At 44.5% G+C, this 20,000-nt stretch overlaps 1 protein-coding gene across 1 annotated transcript; it reads left to right on the top strand.

Annotated features, from left to right (window-relative positions):
• Positions 1–13,944: 13,944 nt before the first annotated feature.
• LOC137628642 (uncharacterized) lies at positions 13,945–14,854 on the top strand. Its single transcript, XM_068359794.1, has 2 exons — positions 13,945–14,083; positions 14,391–14,854. Exons 1-2 carry the CDS (start codon positions 13,945–13,947, stop codon positions 14,852–14,854), a joined length of 603 nt encoding a protein of 200 aa, XP_068215895.1.
• The last annotated feature ends 5,146 nt before the right edge of the window (positions 14,855–20,000 follow it).

Genomic DNA, 20,000 nt, shown 5'->3' with positions numbered 1-20,000 from the left:
ATTACCATTACAATATAATTTCCGAACAACCCATTACATAACTAGTAAACAAATAAATACAGACATTTGGAGGTATATCACACACTTACAAAAAGGTTACATATAACTTTCAAACAAACATACAAATGAAGTGATTGGAAACATCACCACCTTCTACCCCATTGGCTCCCTTGGTCATTGAAGTTTATCTGGAACTTTGGACTGTGCTTACATGGAATTTAAACTGCTCATTTATGCTACAAATCAAAATTATATCTAATCATAAAGGAAAATTGACATGGTGAATTGTTTCATTAACAGAGTAAATAGAAGACACCGACCTGTGATGTATTAAAACATGGGTTGTCTAGAGATACATGAAATCCCCGTTTGTGAATTATGTCGAAAAAAAAAAAAAAAACATCATCTAGTTGCTGACAAAATTATAGGAAATACAAGTGTGCTAATGCAAATGCCTGCTATCATAATTATATTACCATAATTAAAAGCCCAATCGCACCGGATATGAAGAACTAACGTCTGGTTCATAAAATTAGTGTTTTAATTGTCCAAAAATTTAACCACCAATGCTTGCTTTGAATAGATTTAGAAGTGTAGCTTAATTTTCTGAATGTCTTTAAAAAATATTACATCTGCAAATAATCTGATTGGACGCTAAACAAAAGTCTTACCGTCATGAGATTCTTATCTAATGAGAGAAAGGATATTTCCTATTCTGGAAGAGGATGAACAAATTAGCATTATTTGTTGAAAACTCGAGTCTGTCTTTGTTTTAATGTATAGTGAAATACATACCCGGTAGTTATACATCTGGGATGCCAACTATGATTAAAATGGTTTATATATTAGACAAACTTCGCTTAGAAGAATTACGCCCTGCAACAATGCCCTACTGCATGGTTAGTAACTGAACAGCCAGTGATTGGAGAGACCTGCTGTAAGGGCGTGACAGGTTGCACTTCCTTAGAGCAACGTGTACCAGGAATTTTCGTGTCCAAATGTACACACCCAACCACACGAACACACACACATACAAACACCTACACACATACATGCATACATACATGCACACACATACCCACGCACACATATATTATATACACACACACACACACACACACACACACACACATATATATATATATATATAACGGATTTTGAGCGAAGCGAAAAATCTATTTTTGGGTGAGATAGCCATGTCGTCCTGATGGAAGTTCCTATAGGGTAGCTTCCTAGGGTATATTACAACTACGGCGATATTCCCAGAGAATTTACCTTAAGGTACCAGAATTCTAACTCCTGGAGCGAGTATCCCTCGTGAAAGGGATATCGCGACATATCAGAGGACGTATTCTAGACACGTCACATGGCAATCTACGACCTGAACAGAGATTCGTCTCGTAGGAGGGAGATTGACGAGATACGAATTCGGGAAAGAAAAAGGGGAGCCGCTCCCAAGGCTTCCCTATCCCCCGATTCGTATGCGTGCCTGGCGCCAATCCTGGCGCCATCTGTATTCCTTGTAGCGTACACGAGGTGCTACAGATACTGTATGTAGGGAGGGGTCCTACAGCCCTTTCTTAGAAAGGCAAGGGCGGGTCCATCAGGACGACATGGCTATCTCACCCAAAAATAGATTTTTCGCTTCGCTCAAAATCCGTTTTTTGGGCTCAAGCCATGTCGTCCTGATGGAAGTGTACCAGAGCATTACTGTATCTGTGGATTCTCAGAACGTGCCGTACTCCCCGGAGATATTTATTCCCGGTCGACTAGACCTAGAGACCTAAGATGTTACCGTTATACATCTTTTCAACTAACTATAAACTATGTTAGAGCTTCCTGCCCCCTACAGGGAAGAGTCCTACTAGACTCTGGAAAGTCTCGAAGAGTACATATATCTATGTATGAATACCAGGCAAGCTAATATAGTGGTCTCGCCCTATATTAAGTAAAGCATAGTTTGTAAAGGACCACTGCGTCAATATGAAATATCGACCAGTTTTCCGCACAATACTTGTATTGGCCAAAGGTTTTATATCCGCATAGGAGGAAAACCAATGCAACATAGCTTGCATAAAGGAACAATTCTATTAGAATTATCCCAGATAAGGTACATAGAATGAATGCTCAATTATACCAATAAATTGACACAGGTGAAGGAGACGCAAGGTTCTCAAGAACAAGCTTATTGACAGACAATAAACAGACAGGTTAACCACAATTATACATATATATATAAGAAGAGGATAACCCAAAACTTTAAGCATAAGTATGATAGTAAACAGGGCTTGTTTGTCTGAAAGAAAAACATTAGATGCCACTTTTAAGATACCGAGGTATCAAAGTCATAAAAGCCTGTATTACAAATCAATGACATTAGCGTTAGAAACGCTCGGCACACATGTCTGTACTTATGCTAGGTTCACCTTCGGAAATGGAACAGTCTGGATGGGCAACACAGTGCCCTCACTTAGTTTGTAGTACAGTATGTAACTACACACTCACCCTGGAATTAATCGTCCCAATTAAGACCACTGTTCCTCGCAGAGTTAAACAGTAGGGTTAACACCGCGACCCACTGCTACCACAGATCTCTTTTAGTTCCTCTACTTGCTTCGCATAGTGGCGAAAGAACACTCTGGAAGACTTCCAGCCAGTGTATGAACGGAGATGTTCAAAATCCATGCAATTAAAGAAATTTAAGAATGAGGCAACTTTCCTCGGATCGTGACCTGCGGGTGTATTGTCAGGATCCGCTCTGCGAATAAAATATGTGATTTTTGCTCTGAGTTGATTCAGAGATAAATTTGAGCCTGATGTTTCTCCCCTGAATAGTTGACCACCCTTGAAGTCTGAAGTTCTATGAAGATAGACCTTTAGGCATTCTACTGGACATAGAGATGCATCTTCTTTCAGAGGGCAGATTCTCCAGGGACCCCACCTGTTGGTGGGTAACTCATTCTTGGCGAGAAACGTAGGATCCGGAAACAGGTTCAGTTCTTCCCCATCCAGGAACTGAACACGACCTGCCTCTCTCGAGAGGCTACAATTTCACTAACCCTGGCCCCGGACGCGAGTGCAAATTAGGAAAATAACTTTTTGTGTCAAATCCTTTAACGCACATTCTTCATTGCTCAACAGAGAAGCGAAATGAAGAACTTGTCTAAAGACCATGAAATGGGCTTTGGAGGTGCTGAAGGTCTGAGCCTAGCACAGGCTTTCGGGACTTTATTAAAGATCTCGTTACCTAGGTCGACCTGGAAGGCATATAGAATGGGTCTTGTCAAAGCAGACTTACACGCTGAAATCGTGTTCGCTGCCAACCCTTGACCATGGAGGTGGGGAAAAAAGATAAGCAGAAGTCTGTCAAGATCTCCTGCGGAATCTTCGCCTTGACAAAAGGCCACCCATTTTCTCCAAGATGACTCATATTGCCTTCTAGTAGATTTGCATTTATATTCCTCAATGAAGTCTATACTGGCTTTCGAAATCCCGAAACGCTTTCTCACCGCCAGGGAGAGAAAATCATGAACTGCAGGGTCCGGGTTTTCTGTAATGAAGCGCAGACAGTTGACTTCTGGACTCGCTGGGTCAGAACTGGATCTGGTAGTGGTACAAACTTCAGCTACAGTTCCAATGCCAGGAGGAACCACACGCTGTTCGGCCACTTGTGTGCCACTATTGCCGCTACCCTTTGAAGGATCTCAGTTTGTTGAGGACCCTCAACAGAAGGTTGTGAGGAGGGAACAGATAAATCTTGGACCATCTGTTCCAGTCGAGGGACATCGCGTCCACTGCTTCCGCTAAGGGGTCCTCGTACGGGGCACGTACAGGGGCAACTTCTTGTTGTCTTTCGTCGCAAAGAGGTCTATCTGCAGTTCTGGGACTGATTCAGAATGAAGGAGAATGATCCTGCGTCTAAGGACCATTCCGACTCTATCGGTGTGAACCTGGATAGAGCGTCCGCTGTCACATTGCGGACTCCTTGAAGGTGAACTGCCGACAGGTACCACTTCCTCTTTTCCGCCAATCGGAAGACGGCCAACATCACCTGGTTGAGAGGTGGTGACCTCGATCCTTGTCGATTCAAGTATCTTACAACTACCTCGCTGTCTATTACCACTTTATGTGGAACGAATGACGCGGGGAGACTTTCTTTAAGGTAAGGAGCACTGCCCTAGCTTCTAGAAAGTTTTATGAGAAAGGTCTTGAATAGCCTGGACCAAGTCCCCTGGACTTTTTTCCGATGAGAGTGACCTCCCCATCCCTCCTTTGAGGCGTCTGAGTGAATCGTCACCGACGGGGGAGGTGGCTGAAGAAGAACCTGACTTCTATAGATGTCTGGCTTGGGACCAAGGCCTGAGAAGAGTACTTAGCCGAAGCGGCTGGTCTTCTCAGATCTCTTCACGCGTTTGATGCATAACTTCTCCAAACTCCGATTGCATCCTTTAGCTGTGCTCTTAGCACTGGGTCTGTCACCGAAGCAAACTGGAGAGAGCGCAGTACTCTCTCCTGCTCGTGTCTTGATATCCTTTCGGAATCTTGAAGTCTCTTGACAGAACCCGCTATCTCCTTCCTTTTCTTCGCTGGGGTGGAGAAACGGTGTGACAAAAGGTCCCAGTGGATCTTAGCCACTGGAACTTTTGAGATGGAGAAAGTCGAGACTTTTTCTGTTGATCTTGAAGCCTAGGTACTCTAGGAACTGGATCACTGACTGGAAGCTTGCAAGCATTCTGTCTCGGATGCTGCCCACACCAACCAGTCGTCCAGGTAGGCTACTACCTGAATTCCCTTTAGTCGAAATTGTTTGAGAGCTACGCTCGCAAGCTTCGTAAAAATCCTTGGGGCTATGTTTAGCCCGAATGGCATGGCTCCGAAGGCGTATAGTCTTCGCTGTAGCCTGAACCCTAGGTAGGGGGAGAGTCGATGGCTAATTGGAATGTGCCAGTAGGCATCTGACAAGTCTATAGAGACGGAATATGCCCTCTTGGGCAGTAAGGTCCTTATGTGTTGCAGTGTTAGCATTTTGAATTTGCAATTCACTATGAACTTGTTAAGTGGCGACAAGTCCAGAATGACTCTGAGCTTTTCCGAGTCTTTCTTGGGAACACAAAACAGCCTCCCTTAGAAATTGATGGGCTTCACCCTTTTTCTCCAACCGTTCTTGAACGTACTCCTCCATAACGGGGGTGGAGTGTTGGAAAAAACCGAAGGTACGGGGGTGGAGTGCTGTACCAGCTCCCGCCCAATCCATTCTTGAGTAGGCTGTGGGCCCAGGGATCGAAGGTCCACCGATCCCGAAATTTCAGAAGTCTCCCTCCTACCGGTATCACCTCACTTGGACTGCCGTCCTGAGGTCTTGCCTTCCTGACCACGACCACCCCTGAATCCCCTTCCCCTTGAGGGGCGTCTAGACGAGCCTCTGGCTGCTCCTCTAGGCTTTGCTCGGAAGGAAGTAGACTGCCCTTCGAACGCTGGGGTGAATGCCGTGGACTGTGTCGACACGGCCTGGGGTACCCACTGAAAGGTGGTCGGGGTTTGTGCCACGATCTGGGGCACTGGGGGCAATGGCAATTGCAGTTGCTGTTGCTGTCTAAGAGGCTTGGCTGGCCGAGACGGTAGCCTAGTCCTCATAGTCTTCCTCTTTGGTTGAGGACCCTCATCCGGGGAAGACTTTCTTTTGATAGCCAGGTCCCACTTCTGGAGAAGGTTTCTATTCTCCAAGGTGGCTTTATCAAAAACTTCTTTGACCAAGTCGGTAGGGAAAAAGGTCTTTTCCCCAAATGTTGGAGGAGATTAGTTTCTTTAGCTCGTGCCTCACTGTAGCCGAGGTAAACACGAACTCCCTACAAGCTCTCCTTGCCTTGACGAAGCCATAAAGGTCCTTCGTCACTGTGGCCAGATGAGGCTTGGCCACTACCATGAACATTTCATGGACCTTGGGGTCACTTGCCATCGTCTCGAGAGTAGTCTGAAGAGACATTGAGGCAGTCAGTCTTTCTTTTGTATCGAGCTCACTTCGCAAAAGAAAGTCAGACAGCTTAGGGGGGTCCTTGCCGAACTGACGTCCGGCAATATCAGCCTCCAACTTTCCACTTAGAACGTAAGATGGACGTCCTTCCAATCTTTGTGGTCCATAGGCAGGGCCAGCGACAAGGGTTTACACTCCTCTAGGGAGGGGCAAGACTTGCCGGCCTCGATTGCTTTTAGTACAGCCAGAAACCCTTTCTGTAAAAAGGGGGAAGGCTCTAGTAGGCGAGGACACAAAGGAAGAGAGCTTCCTATTCAATGCAGCTACCTTTGAGTTAGAGAAGCCCCTCTCTTTCATCGAAGATGAAAGTAGAGCTTGAGCCTTAGCATGGTCATCACTATGACTTCCTTCGGCTCTGCCTCCTCCTTTGAAGCTGGTTCCTTCCTCAGCCGGACATAACAGTCCGGATATGGTGCCTTGCTGGGCCAGAATTCCACCCTCCAGGGGAACTGAGCCCAGCATATCCGAGATGACGATCTTTCCAGTCGTCATCGACATGTGCTCAGCATACCTCCATGGGTTAGCATCCGAGCACAAAGGAAGGTCTTTCACATTGAGCTTTTCTGGGGCCCATGTGATTCTGCAAGGCACTGCATTCGCAGTTCCATTGCAGCCGCCTTCTCCTGATTCTCCTTCTGCATTTGTTGGATCATTCCAACAATAGAAGAGAGGGCCTGTCCCAGCTCTACTGGGAGACCGGCCGATGTAGAGGGACTTGAACTTCATCCTGGGCTTCTGCAAGGAGGTCTTCCTCCTGACACCCGTCCACATCAGATATCCTGTCATTTAGCTGGATGTCTTGCATCGCGACCGCGACTTCAGCATCCACCTGGATCTGAACTTAGGGGATCTCCTCTTGAGGCTGGGGAATCACTGCCTCAGCTGATGCCTTAGGGAAAAGATACGCCCTCATCTTCCCACTTGGAAGATAAGGGCCAGAAGTGTACTTTTGGAAGCCCCTTACCCAGGTACGAAGCTTCTTCCTAGCTATTTAAATGTCTCATTAATCAGGTTAGTGCATACAGTACATACCTGAGGGTCCCAATAACGGAGATCATCCTTGGAGACAGCGTATGCTGCGTGTCTCCTACAAAACTCATGTCCGCAGAGGTTCTTGCTGCTGACATTGCAGAAAGCACTTCCCCACTTCGGAGTGTCCTTCTGTAAAGAGAAGAAATTTCCATGAGTATCAAGTGAACTATGTATCACTGGATATGCATAGTATAGCATAACAATTCATAAATGAAAGACACACACTTGTGTTTCCCTCACAACCCATTGTTGCAGCCTTCCAGATAATAAAATCAAAAATGGTTTATCTCTACTAGAGTAACCAATGCAAGGTTTCCATAGGAAACAGGTGGAGCTCACACCTAGGCAATGATTTTAAAAATCCTGGATAATAGACGGGGAAGAACTCTGCTTCCTGTCTGAGGGCAACAGCAAAGGGCTGTGTAAGAAAACACAATAGTGTTAGAAGATACAGTGCTGTACCTAAACTTTTACTATAGTTTTCTTCTTACTGTATATGCTATACAGAAGAATACTAGTACAGTATAGGAGGATGTGTGCCGGCCTGCCTTTGCCGGCCGGCACACACCACAATTAGCTTTAAAGTATACTACTTAACAGCTATAGGGCGGCAGCCTTCTGGTTCAAATGCCTGTGCCGGCGGCAGCAGCTGCCGGCCAGCAACAGCCAGTGTTGGCCGGCAATGATTGCCGGCCAGCAACTACACAAGGTAGTACCCAGCTGCCGGCCACACTCTTGGTGACCGGCAGACAAGGACTGACATAAGCCGGCCGGCAAAGGTACAAGACCGATGCCAGCCGGCAGCAAAAGAACCAGAAGACTACCCCTGCCCGGCTGCCGGCCTCATAGGCCGGCTGCCGGGACAGGTACAGCACTAGAAGAAAATAGAATGGATGCCGGGATAAGAGTGTACACAACCCCCCCAGCCCGGCAACCGAAAGAGTGCATATAAGGAAGGGGAGAAACTTAATTCAGGCTTCCTTGACCAATGCCGTCCGGCTCTGCCGGCAGGCATGGATGAGGGACCAAGAGAGGTCCGGGCAGCACTCGAAAACATAAGACCCTTGCCGTCCAGCGTCTCTGCCGGCCGGCAATGGGCTTAGTCAATCCAAATCCCAACCTATACTAGGTCCAGAAGTAGAATGACATATGGTACAGTAATACCCCTGCCGGCCAGCTCTGCCGGCCGGCAAGGTACAGTACAGTAATGGCTAGGCCATTACGGAGATAGAGGGGGAAGGGACAAGAGGGTCCTGCCAACCTTGCTTTAGTGACAGATCACCCGTAGCCAAGAACTCTGTCTTAGCCTAAGGGAGATCTAAGGGAAAGGGCCAGCGCAGTAGTATAATACCTGCCAGCTTCCAGAGCACCAAAGCAAGGAAGGCGTTGCAACTCCCAAGGGAAGATTTATCCTCCCCGAGAACAGCAACAGGACTTAGTCTGGTCGATCACACAAGAAGGAATCATAACTACAGAAACCTTCGACAGTGACCTAAGGGAGCTCAGCTCCCTTTGTAAGTGTTAGGTCAGCGAGGGAGACTCTGCCCCAAGCCAAACAACACGGACTCAGACTAAAAACTCTGTTGTTCTGACCCTCTTTGAACCAGACTCTGCTGGAACAGGAAGGTACAGTAACACCCTAGTATAGTTTTATCGAAAATAAATTCGGAAAAAACCACTTAGGGATAAGCCCAAGGCTTAAACAGAGGGAAAGGGATTGCATACCTTCTCCGAAGAAAAGAAAGCAACCGGGGAGTATGATAAAGTATACTAAGGCTCCATAAGCAATTAGCCTAGGCACCAAGAGAATCGATTACCTAATTCACCGAAACTCTCACGTATACAATCTTGGAAATATTCCACACAGTCTAACATGTATAAAATATAGCCTAAAGCTTCAATAAAATTTTAATTACACTCGGAAAAACCATAATCATGCATTAAGTACTAGGACCAAACGACTAGGCTACATGGCCTAGCGTAGGCCAGAATGGCGAATACTTCGCCAAATAATACTAAGCACGAAAGGAAATCCTATGTAAAGCTAAATAGCTAAATTTTATTAAGCAAAACAACCAGGAATGTCACTCTGACTAACTAATTTATACCTAGCGAGTGACAGTGTCCAGGACACCTCTGGTAGGCTACGGCTCTTGTATCAAAGATTAATCCTATTAATCACTCAAAATTTTACCAAGAGCCTACATTTATACATAACAGACACTATACTCAACTTATCCGAGGTCAACGAAGACGAAGAAGCCATGAAAAGCTGAATAAATCCAAGATTTGCGAGAAAAACAGGAAAAAACACCGAGTTGTTAAGCTACGCAAAAAGGAATACAGATGGCGCCAGGATTGGCGCCAGGCACGCATACGAAACGGGGGATAGGGAAGCCTTGGGAGCGGCTCCCCTTTTTCTTTCCCGAATTCGTATCTCGTCAATCTCCCTCCTACGAGACGAATCTCTGTTCAGGTCGTAGATTGCCATGTGACGTGTCTAGAATACGTCCTCTGATATGTCGCGATATCCCTTTCACGAGGGATACTCGCTCCAGGAGTTAGAATTCTGGTACCTTAAGGTAAATTCTCTGGGAATATCGCCGTAGTTGTAATATACCCTAGGAAGCTACCCTATAGGAACTTCCATCAGGACGACATGGCTTGAGCCCAAAAATATATATATATATATATATATATGTGTGTGTGTGTGTGTGTGTGTGTGTGTAGATTGCTTTATAAACTAGAGTACAATTTAGAATGTACTTAATTTAGATTATCAAAGAACCAACTAATACTCTTGCACTCCTCAAATATTTTAGATATCAGATAAAAGTTGTATGTTGTTCTGAAGATTAGGTTGACCTTAGAAGGACGGTAAAGCAAACATTATACAGCAGAATATATATATATATATATATATATATATATATATATATATATATATATATATATATATATATATTTACATATATATATATATATATATATATATATATATATATATATATATATATATATATATATATATATATATATATATATATATATATACATATATATATATATACATATATATATATATATATATATATATATATATATATATATATATATATATATATATATAGGGGCTCAAGCAAAGTCGTCCTGATGAATGGTCCCTCCAGCAGTTTCCTACTATATAATATTTCTGTGAGTGATATTAAAAGAGAATTAGTATCAGGTATCATGGGGTTCTAACCCCCGGAACGACTATCCTAAGATATCGTGTATAATCAGGCCCGTATCTGTAGGTAACCATAGATATCTGCACCCCTAAAAGACTTAACCTAGTCTAGGAATCTAAGGAGAAGGATAGGTGAGTAGCCATTATATATCCTCCCCCATCATAGTACTGTTCGTCTATGATTGAGCCACTCCTCTGTTTGCAGCGTTCCTACTTTGTACGTAGTTTTTCGAGTGGACCTTTTCCTCCCATGATGGCTTCCTCTTCGTCGTGTATGTTGAGTACCCTCCTCTTTTACAGTTTGAATTAGCTCTAGCTGTTTTAGATCCCCTCGGGCAGTGGTTATTTAACTTTTTTAGGTGATGGGGAAGCCTGGCGCTCTGAGTCCAGCTAGCCATTGGGCGACATGTCATGTATCCGACCGCCCTTATATTTCCAGTTTCCTTAGTCTTATTTCACTAGTATCACGTTTTCTAGCCTTATTTTAGCATTACGATGCCTTGGGCTCTATTTTGTGAATACATTTACCATGCATTAATATAGTTTAGGTTTTGTGTGTAATAGTCCCGGCTAGTCTAGCTTAGAGAGTGGTAAGTTTTAGTTGTAGACTGGCTCGCTGATGGCGATTAGGTCTTCCTTACTGGACTCGTTGGCAGCGGCCATTTTACGCTTAAAAGGTTTTTACCTCGGTTATACTAGTTTACTGAGCCCCTATTCCCGCTTGCCTTTGATCCCCCAGTTCTTTCTACATATTAGGCTTAGACTAGACCTCGTTGACAAATCCGTTGGTCCGCATTGCTGCATTTGCTCGTGATCTCCCATGCTAGGACTGCGCAGTCCATTGGAGCTCCCCTTTGCGAAAGGTGATCTTGTCTTATCGACGCGCTGACTTACCTCGCTGCTGTTACGCAGTTCATTGAAACTCCCATTTACGAAGGATGATCTCAACTTGTAAGTGCGCTGACTTACCTGTAATGCTGTTGCCTTCTAGCCTCTTTAATTTCTCAATCGACCTGTGACATCCAATATTTATCATATACTGGCTTCGCCGTCTCTGACGGCGTGGAATTAATTTTAGTCTTTCTAATCTTTTCTGGGATTCAGGGTGCGGCAGCCTAGAGTGTCTCTGTCTAGAGTCTCTCCCTTATTGGGATAACCCTCGGATTGAACACAAATTCTTTCTGAGCCCGACTTCCATGCCGTCGCGTCTGTCCTGGGGATTGTTTAGGGAATGCTTATATGGTGCTTGGGTATAGCTACTCCATGCTGTCACCTCTCTTTATATGCTAGCCTTGCCGGGATTGAAATTGTATGTATTTTATCATTATGCTACTGTGTATTTGCATTGGTTGTTCCTCGGGGTCTGTTGCATCTGTGATCTGGCCTTCCATGGCCGTCAGCATGATTTTCCCTGAGGAGGTAAGCTGCCAGATTGACGGCAGTGCTGGTACCTAACGGCTTTGTCGCCACCTATCGACACACTATACTCTCCTATAGTACCTGTACCGGTGAGACGTAGCTACTTACGGCAGTGCCGCCACTGGGGACACTGCCTTCATCTTTGGCAAGGTGTTTTCTGAGGAAACCCTTGCCGTTTATCTCCGCCGCCCCTAGGCACCATTGCCCTTTACGGCATTGTTGTTATTGGCGGCTGGGTTAGTACTAGCCTATGTGAGTGGATGTCTGTACCAGTGCTTTAGGGTACATTTGATGTTGGCGGCAATGCTGTTAACCCCCTAGCGCTGCCGGTGCTTCCGGCAACGCCTGTACCTATACTTTATCTCCTCCTTTCTCACCAACTGCATTTACACACAATTTCGGGATTACTATTCCCTCAATTGTCAGCATGGAATGTAATAATAAATTTCTTTCAGCTTTTGGTGACTGTTAGAGGATGTAGTACTAATTTAAACTTTTTTCTTTTCACAGGTGATGCCTATGATGGAGATGCATGGTAGAATGCAGACTTGTGCCAGGACCGTGAGTCATCCTTACGCTCCCAATACTTACCGCACACTTGCGAAGTTTCGGAGTATGAAGGGTCCAATCTTGTACTGGGACCATCAGGATTGCAGTTTTTGTAGGGACCTACTTGACTGCGGGTGGGTCTCGAAGGATATCTCCGATGACGTCCGCGTGTTCTTCCTGTGGTACCTTCGCACCTGGGTAAGAGGGTTCAAGAAAAACTTGGATCCTGAGGCCCCATACCTCCCCTCTAATGAGTGAATGGATATCCTCTTCCCAAGGCAGCACCTGGTTTGGTTTTGGGCTACTTTAAGCCCAAACCCTCCCAACAGTCCATTTACAGTCTGACGAAGCGTAGGGTGCAATGAGCCTAGACTCCGAGAGAATGTCTACAGTCTCCTCTCCCTCCCCCAGTAAAGAATCGGCTCTCCTTTCCACAGTAGTGTTTGATGTAGAACCCCTCCCTTCGGTGGATGACTCTTAACTACCGGAGGTGGCTGAGGCAAGTCTGGGGATCATCAAGGATTCAGTGGTGTCTACCACTTTAGTCCCCACAATGACAACGGCCTCCCTATCTACGGTGACGATTACATTTTCTATGATGGAGGCTGTTTCTGCCATCTTCTACTGGGCTCATGGAGCCCCTCAGTTTCCGAGTACCTCAGGTACTAAAATGAATCCGGTACTTATGGCTAACATGAAAGCCTTCATGGAGGGGAATTAGCAATACCAGCTGATGATATTCAAGGCCTCACATAAGAGATCCAGGCCTTGAAGAGACAAGAGAAGTTGACTAGGAATAAGGTAGCTACCTTATTGCACGCAGCAAAATCCTTGGAGGTATACCGGGCACGCCGTGCTCGCTGAGGCCATCCTTCACATTGGTGAAGGGCTGGGTTCCAGATTGGTGGCAGATCTGGACTTTTACCTTGACATTGATGCCTACCCCTTTTTGCTATGTGAGGCTAGCTGAGGGGCTTCCGTTGAGGGATGATACCATCCCTAAGGAATCGATCTTCTTGGAACACACAAGGGCCAACATCTGGCAGTGAAAGATATGAAGACTACAGGGTGTATCAATACACAGCTTGGCACCTCCAGTAAGAGGTTGGCCACCTTCGTGGCTCCGGGCAAAATGATCTTCCCCTCTGCTTCGAGGAGCTACCTAGGATTCCCGAACACCTTCTTAAGGCTGAGCTGTAGGCCAGAGAAACGTTGTCAGCGTCAATATCTCTGCAGTGCTTCATAGAAATGATGATTGGGAATTTTATAGATGCCTCAGTCTTTTCTTTGTTGGCGAAGACTCATCTCTCTACCTTTATGAAGGACCTTTATACTTCCTTTCAGGACCAGAGAGAGATCATGTACTTGCCATAGCTACCATCCGCCATGAGACGAAACGTTTCATCACATCTAGCTTGTGGGGAAGAGACCTGTTTCCTTAGAAGGTAGTGAAAGAAGTTACGGAAAAGGCTGTCACAAAGCACAAGAGCCTTTTCCAGAAGTGGGGGATCTCCTTGAAGAGGAGGTTCACCCCCTGGGAGAGGCCCACAACCCAAGAGGTCTCGCAAACCGACCTATCATCGGAAGTCGATTGCTCCTCCCCATGCCGACATCGCTAAGACTGTCTATGCTGTGCCCTAACAAGTGGTGACACAGCCCCCGGCCTTCAACCCTGTGTATGAGTATGGGCTGTCTTCCTTTCGATTTCCCAAGAAAGGAAAAGGGGGCAGAGGCTGCCTTGACAGAGGAGGCAAGTCCGGGGGTCGTAGACATCGAGACAGCAGAGGAGGAAGAGGTGCACGTCCTCAACACAAACAATGAAGGTCTCCCGCTAGGGGGATGGCTGACCTAGTTCAAGGACTGTGGGTCCTTCAGTCCTTGGGCACAGAGCTTCATTTCCAACAGCTTGGGTTGGAAGTTGTAACAAAGGCCACCAAAGCTTAGGAGATCCTTCCTGGAAACAACATCTCATCGGGAACAATATGTACAAGACCTTCTAAAGAGAAGAGTTATCCGTTGCACGAGATCTATGAGATTTCAAGGCCGTCTATTTTGCATGCCAAAAGTTTCAAGTATACCTCAAACTATTCTAGTCTTGTCCCATCTAAACCTGTTCGTTCAGTGCCACAGGTTCGGATGTTGACTATTTCGCAGATACGGACCTAATACCCCTAGAGGCCTTCACCGTCTCTATATATCTTACCGATGCTTATTGGTATCTTTTGATAGGTCGATGCTTCTCCCCCTACCTTAGTTTCAGCCTGGAGAGAAGGGGCTATGGATTCAGAGCTATGACATTCGGGCTCAACATAGCTCCAAGGATTTTCACGAAGTTTACCGACGCAGTCGTACAACAACTTCAGGAGAAAGGCCTTCAAGTAGAGGCGTACCTGGATGACTGGCTAGTGTGGCCTCCCTCATCACTAGAGTGCTCGGAAACAGCCACTCGAGTTGTACGGTTCCTTCAGTCCGTTGGATTTCAGATCAACTTCAAGAAATCAAGTCTGGCAACAGCTCAAGACTTCCAGTGGTTGGGGATTCGTTGGAACCTCACGTGTCATTCCCTATCTACTCCTCTCTCCAAGAGAAAGTAAATAGCGACGTCAGTCAGGTCCCTGATCAAGTAGGGGATGATCACCAGGCGACGCCAGGAGAGGGTTCTAGGATCTTTACAATTTACCACGGTAACGAACCCTGTACTCATAGTATGACTCAAGGATGCAAGCTTAGTTTGGAAAAGGAGAGCCTCCAAAGCTCTTTGCGACCATCAGAAACAGACTTGGGTTTTACTGTGCAAGCAATTTAGACCGCGGTCCACTGCCAAAAGTCTTTCACAGACGGTGCAGTTGAACTTTCCCCCTCCAGTAGTGACACTTTTTGCGGACGCATTGTTGGGTTGTTTGGGGGGGGGGGGGGTCATAATCCACTCAAGAAAGTGCAAGGCTGTTGGTGTCAGAAATTTTAACAATTCCACATCAATATTCTGGTGGCCGTGGCAGTCTTCTTGTCCCTCAAAAAAATACACTCGAAGGAGAACATTCATATCCATCTAGTCCTCGACAGAAAGGTGATAGTCCATTTCATCAACAGACATGGGTCGAGGTCTCCTCAAATAAACTACGTAATGATAGCCATCTTTACATTGGCTCGTAGGGAAGGTGGCACCTTTCAGCATCCCACCTACCGGGAGATCAAGTCTCTGGCCTTCCAGTGTATCTGTTTGTGATGAGTCTCAACAGGATATTTCCCTGCTATGTAGCACCAAACATGGTTCATGCAACAGTGTGCATGCGCGATGTCCCTGGATGGGAATCGTTGGACAAAGATTTACCTGTTTCCACTGTTCAACCTCCTCATGTAGGTTCTGGACAAGCTTCCATCTTTCAATGGGATAGCGGCTCTGGTGGGTCCGCTGTGTCCAAAGAGCAACTGGTTTCCATCGGCATGGATATGAGCCCCAAGTTGGTGCCGTGGCTAACCCGAATCTGTCCCAGGAGGAACAGCAGAAGATTGTTTACGCTTCATCATGGAGAACGAACAATCTTCATCTCATGTTTTTTTCGCCCTACCCCTTGGAAGGAAGTTACAAATTCAACATGATAAGTGGGAAGTGGCGGACACTATAAGTCGTCTACCACCATGATTCAGTTTGAAATGTCAAGGACGAAAAGGGTCAAATACGTCAAAGACAAAAATTCAGTGTTGATTACAATGGATTTTTTTTTTTAGGTTTCCTGCTTACTTTGCACGTTTAAGGTCTAGCTGCCTACACGATTTCGTCGTATAATATTTCCCGGTAAGGTAGTTGAAAACGAAAGAATACTAAATTGTGTTCTTCAAAATACAAGGCGTAATGAAGACGGTAGGTTAATCATGCCACTAATCTGGAATTACAAAGTGAAGCATTTGCTAGGGCAAAATAAAAGTCTAGCTACTAAAATTCTAAATTCAAATTTCCAAAGATGCTCTAAGGGTGATGGAGTAAAGTTGAAATTATTCGACCAATGCTTTAGAGAGCAATCTGAACAAGGCATTATAGAAAAAATTGACAACCTTGATCAGTACTTGGAGGAAAATCCAAATCACAGTTTTTTAGCCCACATGGCAGTATTTAAACCAGAGCGTGACGCTACAAAATACCGAGTAGTATTTTTATCTAATTTATGTGAAAATAATCCTTTACAGGGAGTAACCATGAGTCACAATCAAGCTATGTTGAGTGGACCTTGTTTAAACCAAAAGATCACCACAGCTTTATTACAGCTATGCTTTGATTCCAAACTCCCGTGTTTTGATATTAAAAAAACCTTTCTCAACATATGCCTCTCTGATCTAGATTCCAGCAAGTTACTTTTCCTATGGTATCGTAATGTAGAGAAAGGAGATTACAGTATTGTTCCATATTGTAGCTTAAGACTTCCATTTGGTCTTGTTTGTTCCCTATGCATATTATTACTTGGACTATATAAAATTTTGATGATTGACACTGATGATGATGACCAGGTAAATTTGCTTAAAAGACACATTTATTCATGCCTGCAATCCCCTTACAAACCTAATGAAATTAATATAATCTAGAGCTTCACAAATGACTCACTCAAAAAAAATTTAACTAGACCTCCCGACAGAAAACTGCTCAAGGAGCACAATGAAAAGTCGTTAAGACCTCTAAGTAAAAGTAACCAGTTGTTAAAAACAACCCTAAATCCCCAAAACAATTTCAAATGGCCGAGCGGATAAGAAAACAAAGGACGGAGAAACGGCAACAACTAGCAAATAACCAAGTCCCTGTTAGGGCGCCATATGGCGACTTTTTTTTACTATTGAGCCTGAATAGTTCTTTAAACTGACTGTTTGACAGTTAAATATCCACTCACTCTGCTTTTCGAGTATTTATATTCAGCCGTCCAGAATCCAGGAGGAGGCAGATTCCAGTAAGACAGATTCCCAGCGGGGTAGAGTCAGAGACCAGCACAGAAAGCAGTCCGGAGAGGAGGGGCACCAGACCTTTGAGATTTTCTGACATTTTTTTACCCTGAAGTTTTCAAGTGTCATGGAGCGAAAAACTCCACCTAGGCCGAGCGATAGGATTTCATGTTCGGAGAGAGGCAACATGAGCGACTGGACATATCATCTAACCACGAAAGACCAGGATCTAAAGAAACGTAAGTCAGTTGAGAGACCTTATGCAGGCTCAATAGGATTGATATGTTTCTTTGATATAATTTACGCTTATTATAGTTTAAATTATGGTCGCCAACACGTCGAAAAAAATTAAAGTAAAGGATTTTATCATTATAATTACTAATATACTTGTGCCTTTGGTTTATAAACCAGTAGAGTTTCAGTTTGACTAAGATTAACTACGAACGTATTTTAAGTATATTTTTTTCTTATTTAGTAACGAGTGTTCATTTACAAAATTTACGTTTTCACAAAGCAAGCTTGCTGAATTTCATTCCCTTCACGGTAAATTTGTCAATTAATTTCTTACATTAAATTGACTCTTTTCAAGAGGTGTATATTCTTTTTTATTATTATTTTAGGTCCTTTACATATGGTAGATGAGTTATTGTGGAGAGGAAGTGGTGCATACATTCGAAGACAGCTTTTTGGGTGTTTTCCTCTCAAGACGAGAAAAGGCAGTTCAACATTTATAATTTCACTTATTCAACTCAATAGTTTTCTTTGTCTTTGGTTTAAATCCTCACTGTCGACTTGAACTTGGATCTCTTCAGCAAAATTCCGAAGGCTTGTGCAAGGCTGCAGCCGTTGGCTTCACCAAAGCCTATCTTTTGGTCTTCAGACATAGACAGTCAAACGGCTTTTATTCGTGATCTCACTCAGAAATTCATCTTTTTAATTACGATGGCTTCCGGTGCTCGGGTTAGTGACATTGTGACACTTTCTAGATACGAGGGCCACATTGAATTTGTGGACAATGGTGAGGTTAATTTATACCCCGATCCTGGTTTTCTAGCTAAGAGGGAACTTCCCTTTAAAGGTTGGGGTCCATAGAAAATAGTTCCCCTACATGGTGATCTTTCCCTGTGTCCAGTGCAGTGTTTAAAAGTGTATTTACTAAGAACAGTGCAGTTTAAGGGTGGTCATTTGTTTAAATGGGCAACAGTGGGGTCTCCTTTGTCTCTGAAACAGTTAAGAGCAAAAAATTACTTACTTCATACAAAATGCAGACCCGGCTAGTATGCCATCAGGTCACGATCCTAGGGAAGTGGCTTCCTCCTTGATGTTTTTCCAGTATATGTCCTTTGAGGGACTGCAGGCATATACTGGTTGGAAGTCCACATGGGTCTTTTTCGGGCATTATCTGAAGAAATTGGGGGAGATATGCCATTTTATGGGGGCTGCAGGAAGTGCTATCAAGGCCGCTGCAATGACGTAGCCTACAGTCCTTCCTAGGGTACTCCTCCAGATTATTATTAGCCCTGAGTAAACAGTTGCTTCTAGCTTCAAGGAAAAACGGAAAAAATGCAATTAATATTTTCCTTTTCCGACGCTATGTTTGTTCCTTCAGTGCTACAGCCCAACTGTCTAAATGTTAGTTAAGCTATATCTCTTTTTTTTCGGGTGATTACTCCGTTTTGTGCATATGTGATCATGTGTCTATTGATCAGGTTTACCTTGTCATAAGTTCCCTACGGTTCCTTATGTCATATCTTTGTCCCCTAATGTTACCTTATGTCTGGGTATGGACGGGATGTATTTACTTTGTACAAACATTTTCCATATGAGGTTAATGATGATTGCTCGTTAACTTCTGCACTCATTCTTGTGAGTAAAAGGCCGTAAATTGCTACATGCCTTTTAATTTTACGCCCTACTATTATATATATATATTATTACCGTAGCAGCAATGACCTTAGTGTGCCTTCTCATTATTATCCTTCTTGAACATATGATTTATTCTCCTGGCGGGTATTGGTTCCATACCCCTTACCTACGATGCCTCCTTCAGTTTCGGGTTCCTTAGGGTTCCTGACACTAGACTCAGGTGATTTTCCAGTTGCGGCGGGCGATCTTTTTGTCCGTTTTGCCTCCTTGTCGGACCATCATCCTTGTCAATACTGCATTCGAACTGTTCTCGGATATGTAGTTGAGAGTGATACCTATGCCTTGTCGGAGTAATCCTGTAAGTGCATTTCGGTATTGCGACCTCTCTCTTTGAGGCTTCCTACTGAGTCAAAGGTAATTTGGTGGTGCTCTTCCATCAGGACAACATGGCCTGAGCCCAAAAAACGGATTTTGACGTAGGAAAAATCTATTTTTTGGGTGAGATAGCCATGTCGTTCTGATGGCCCACCCGTTACCTTGTCCCTCCCTAATGACTCGTTGGATGCCTCTTTCACGGTAGTTACGCTGCTATGGGGAATCGCTCCATCAGGGACGAACAGTACTATGAAGAGAGAGAATATATAACGGCTCCTCACCTATCCTTCCCCTTAGATACCTAGACTGGGTTAAGTCTGTTAGGGGTGCCGATATCTATGGTTATCTACGGATACGTCCCTGATTATACACAATATCTTAGGATAGTCGTTCCGGGGTTAGAACCCCATGATACCTGACGGTAATTTTCTCGTAATATCACTCATAGAAATATAATACAGTAGGAAGCTGCTGAAGAGACCTTCCATCAGGATGACAGGGCTATCTCACCGAAAAATAGATTTTTCCTACGTCAAAATCCGTTATTTGTACCTTGTACTGAGATCGAACCCT

This window comes from Palaemon carinicauda, chromosome 36 (genome assembly GCF_036898095.1).
Source record: "Palaemon carinicauda isolate YSFRI2023 chromosome 36, ASM3689809v2, whole genome shotgun sequence".
NCBI classification, from domain to species: Eukaryota; Metazoa; Arthropoda; class Malacostraca; order Decapoda; family Palaemonidae; genus Palaemon; species Palaemon carinicauda.
This window is presented reverse-complemented; position numbering and strand designations above follow the sequence as displayed.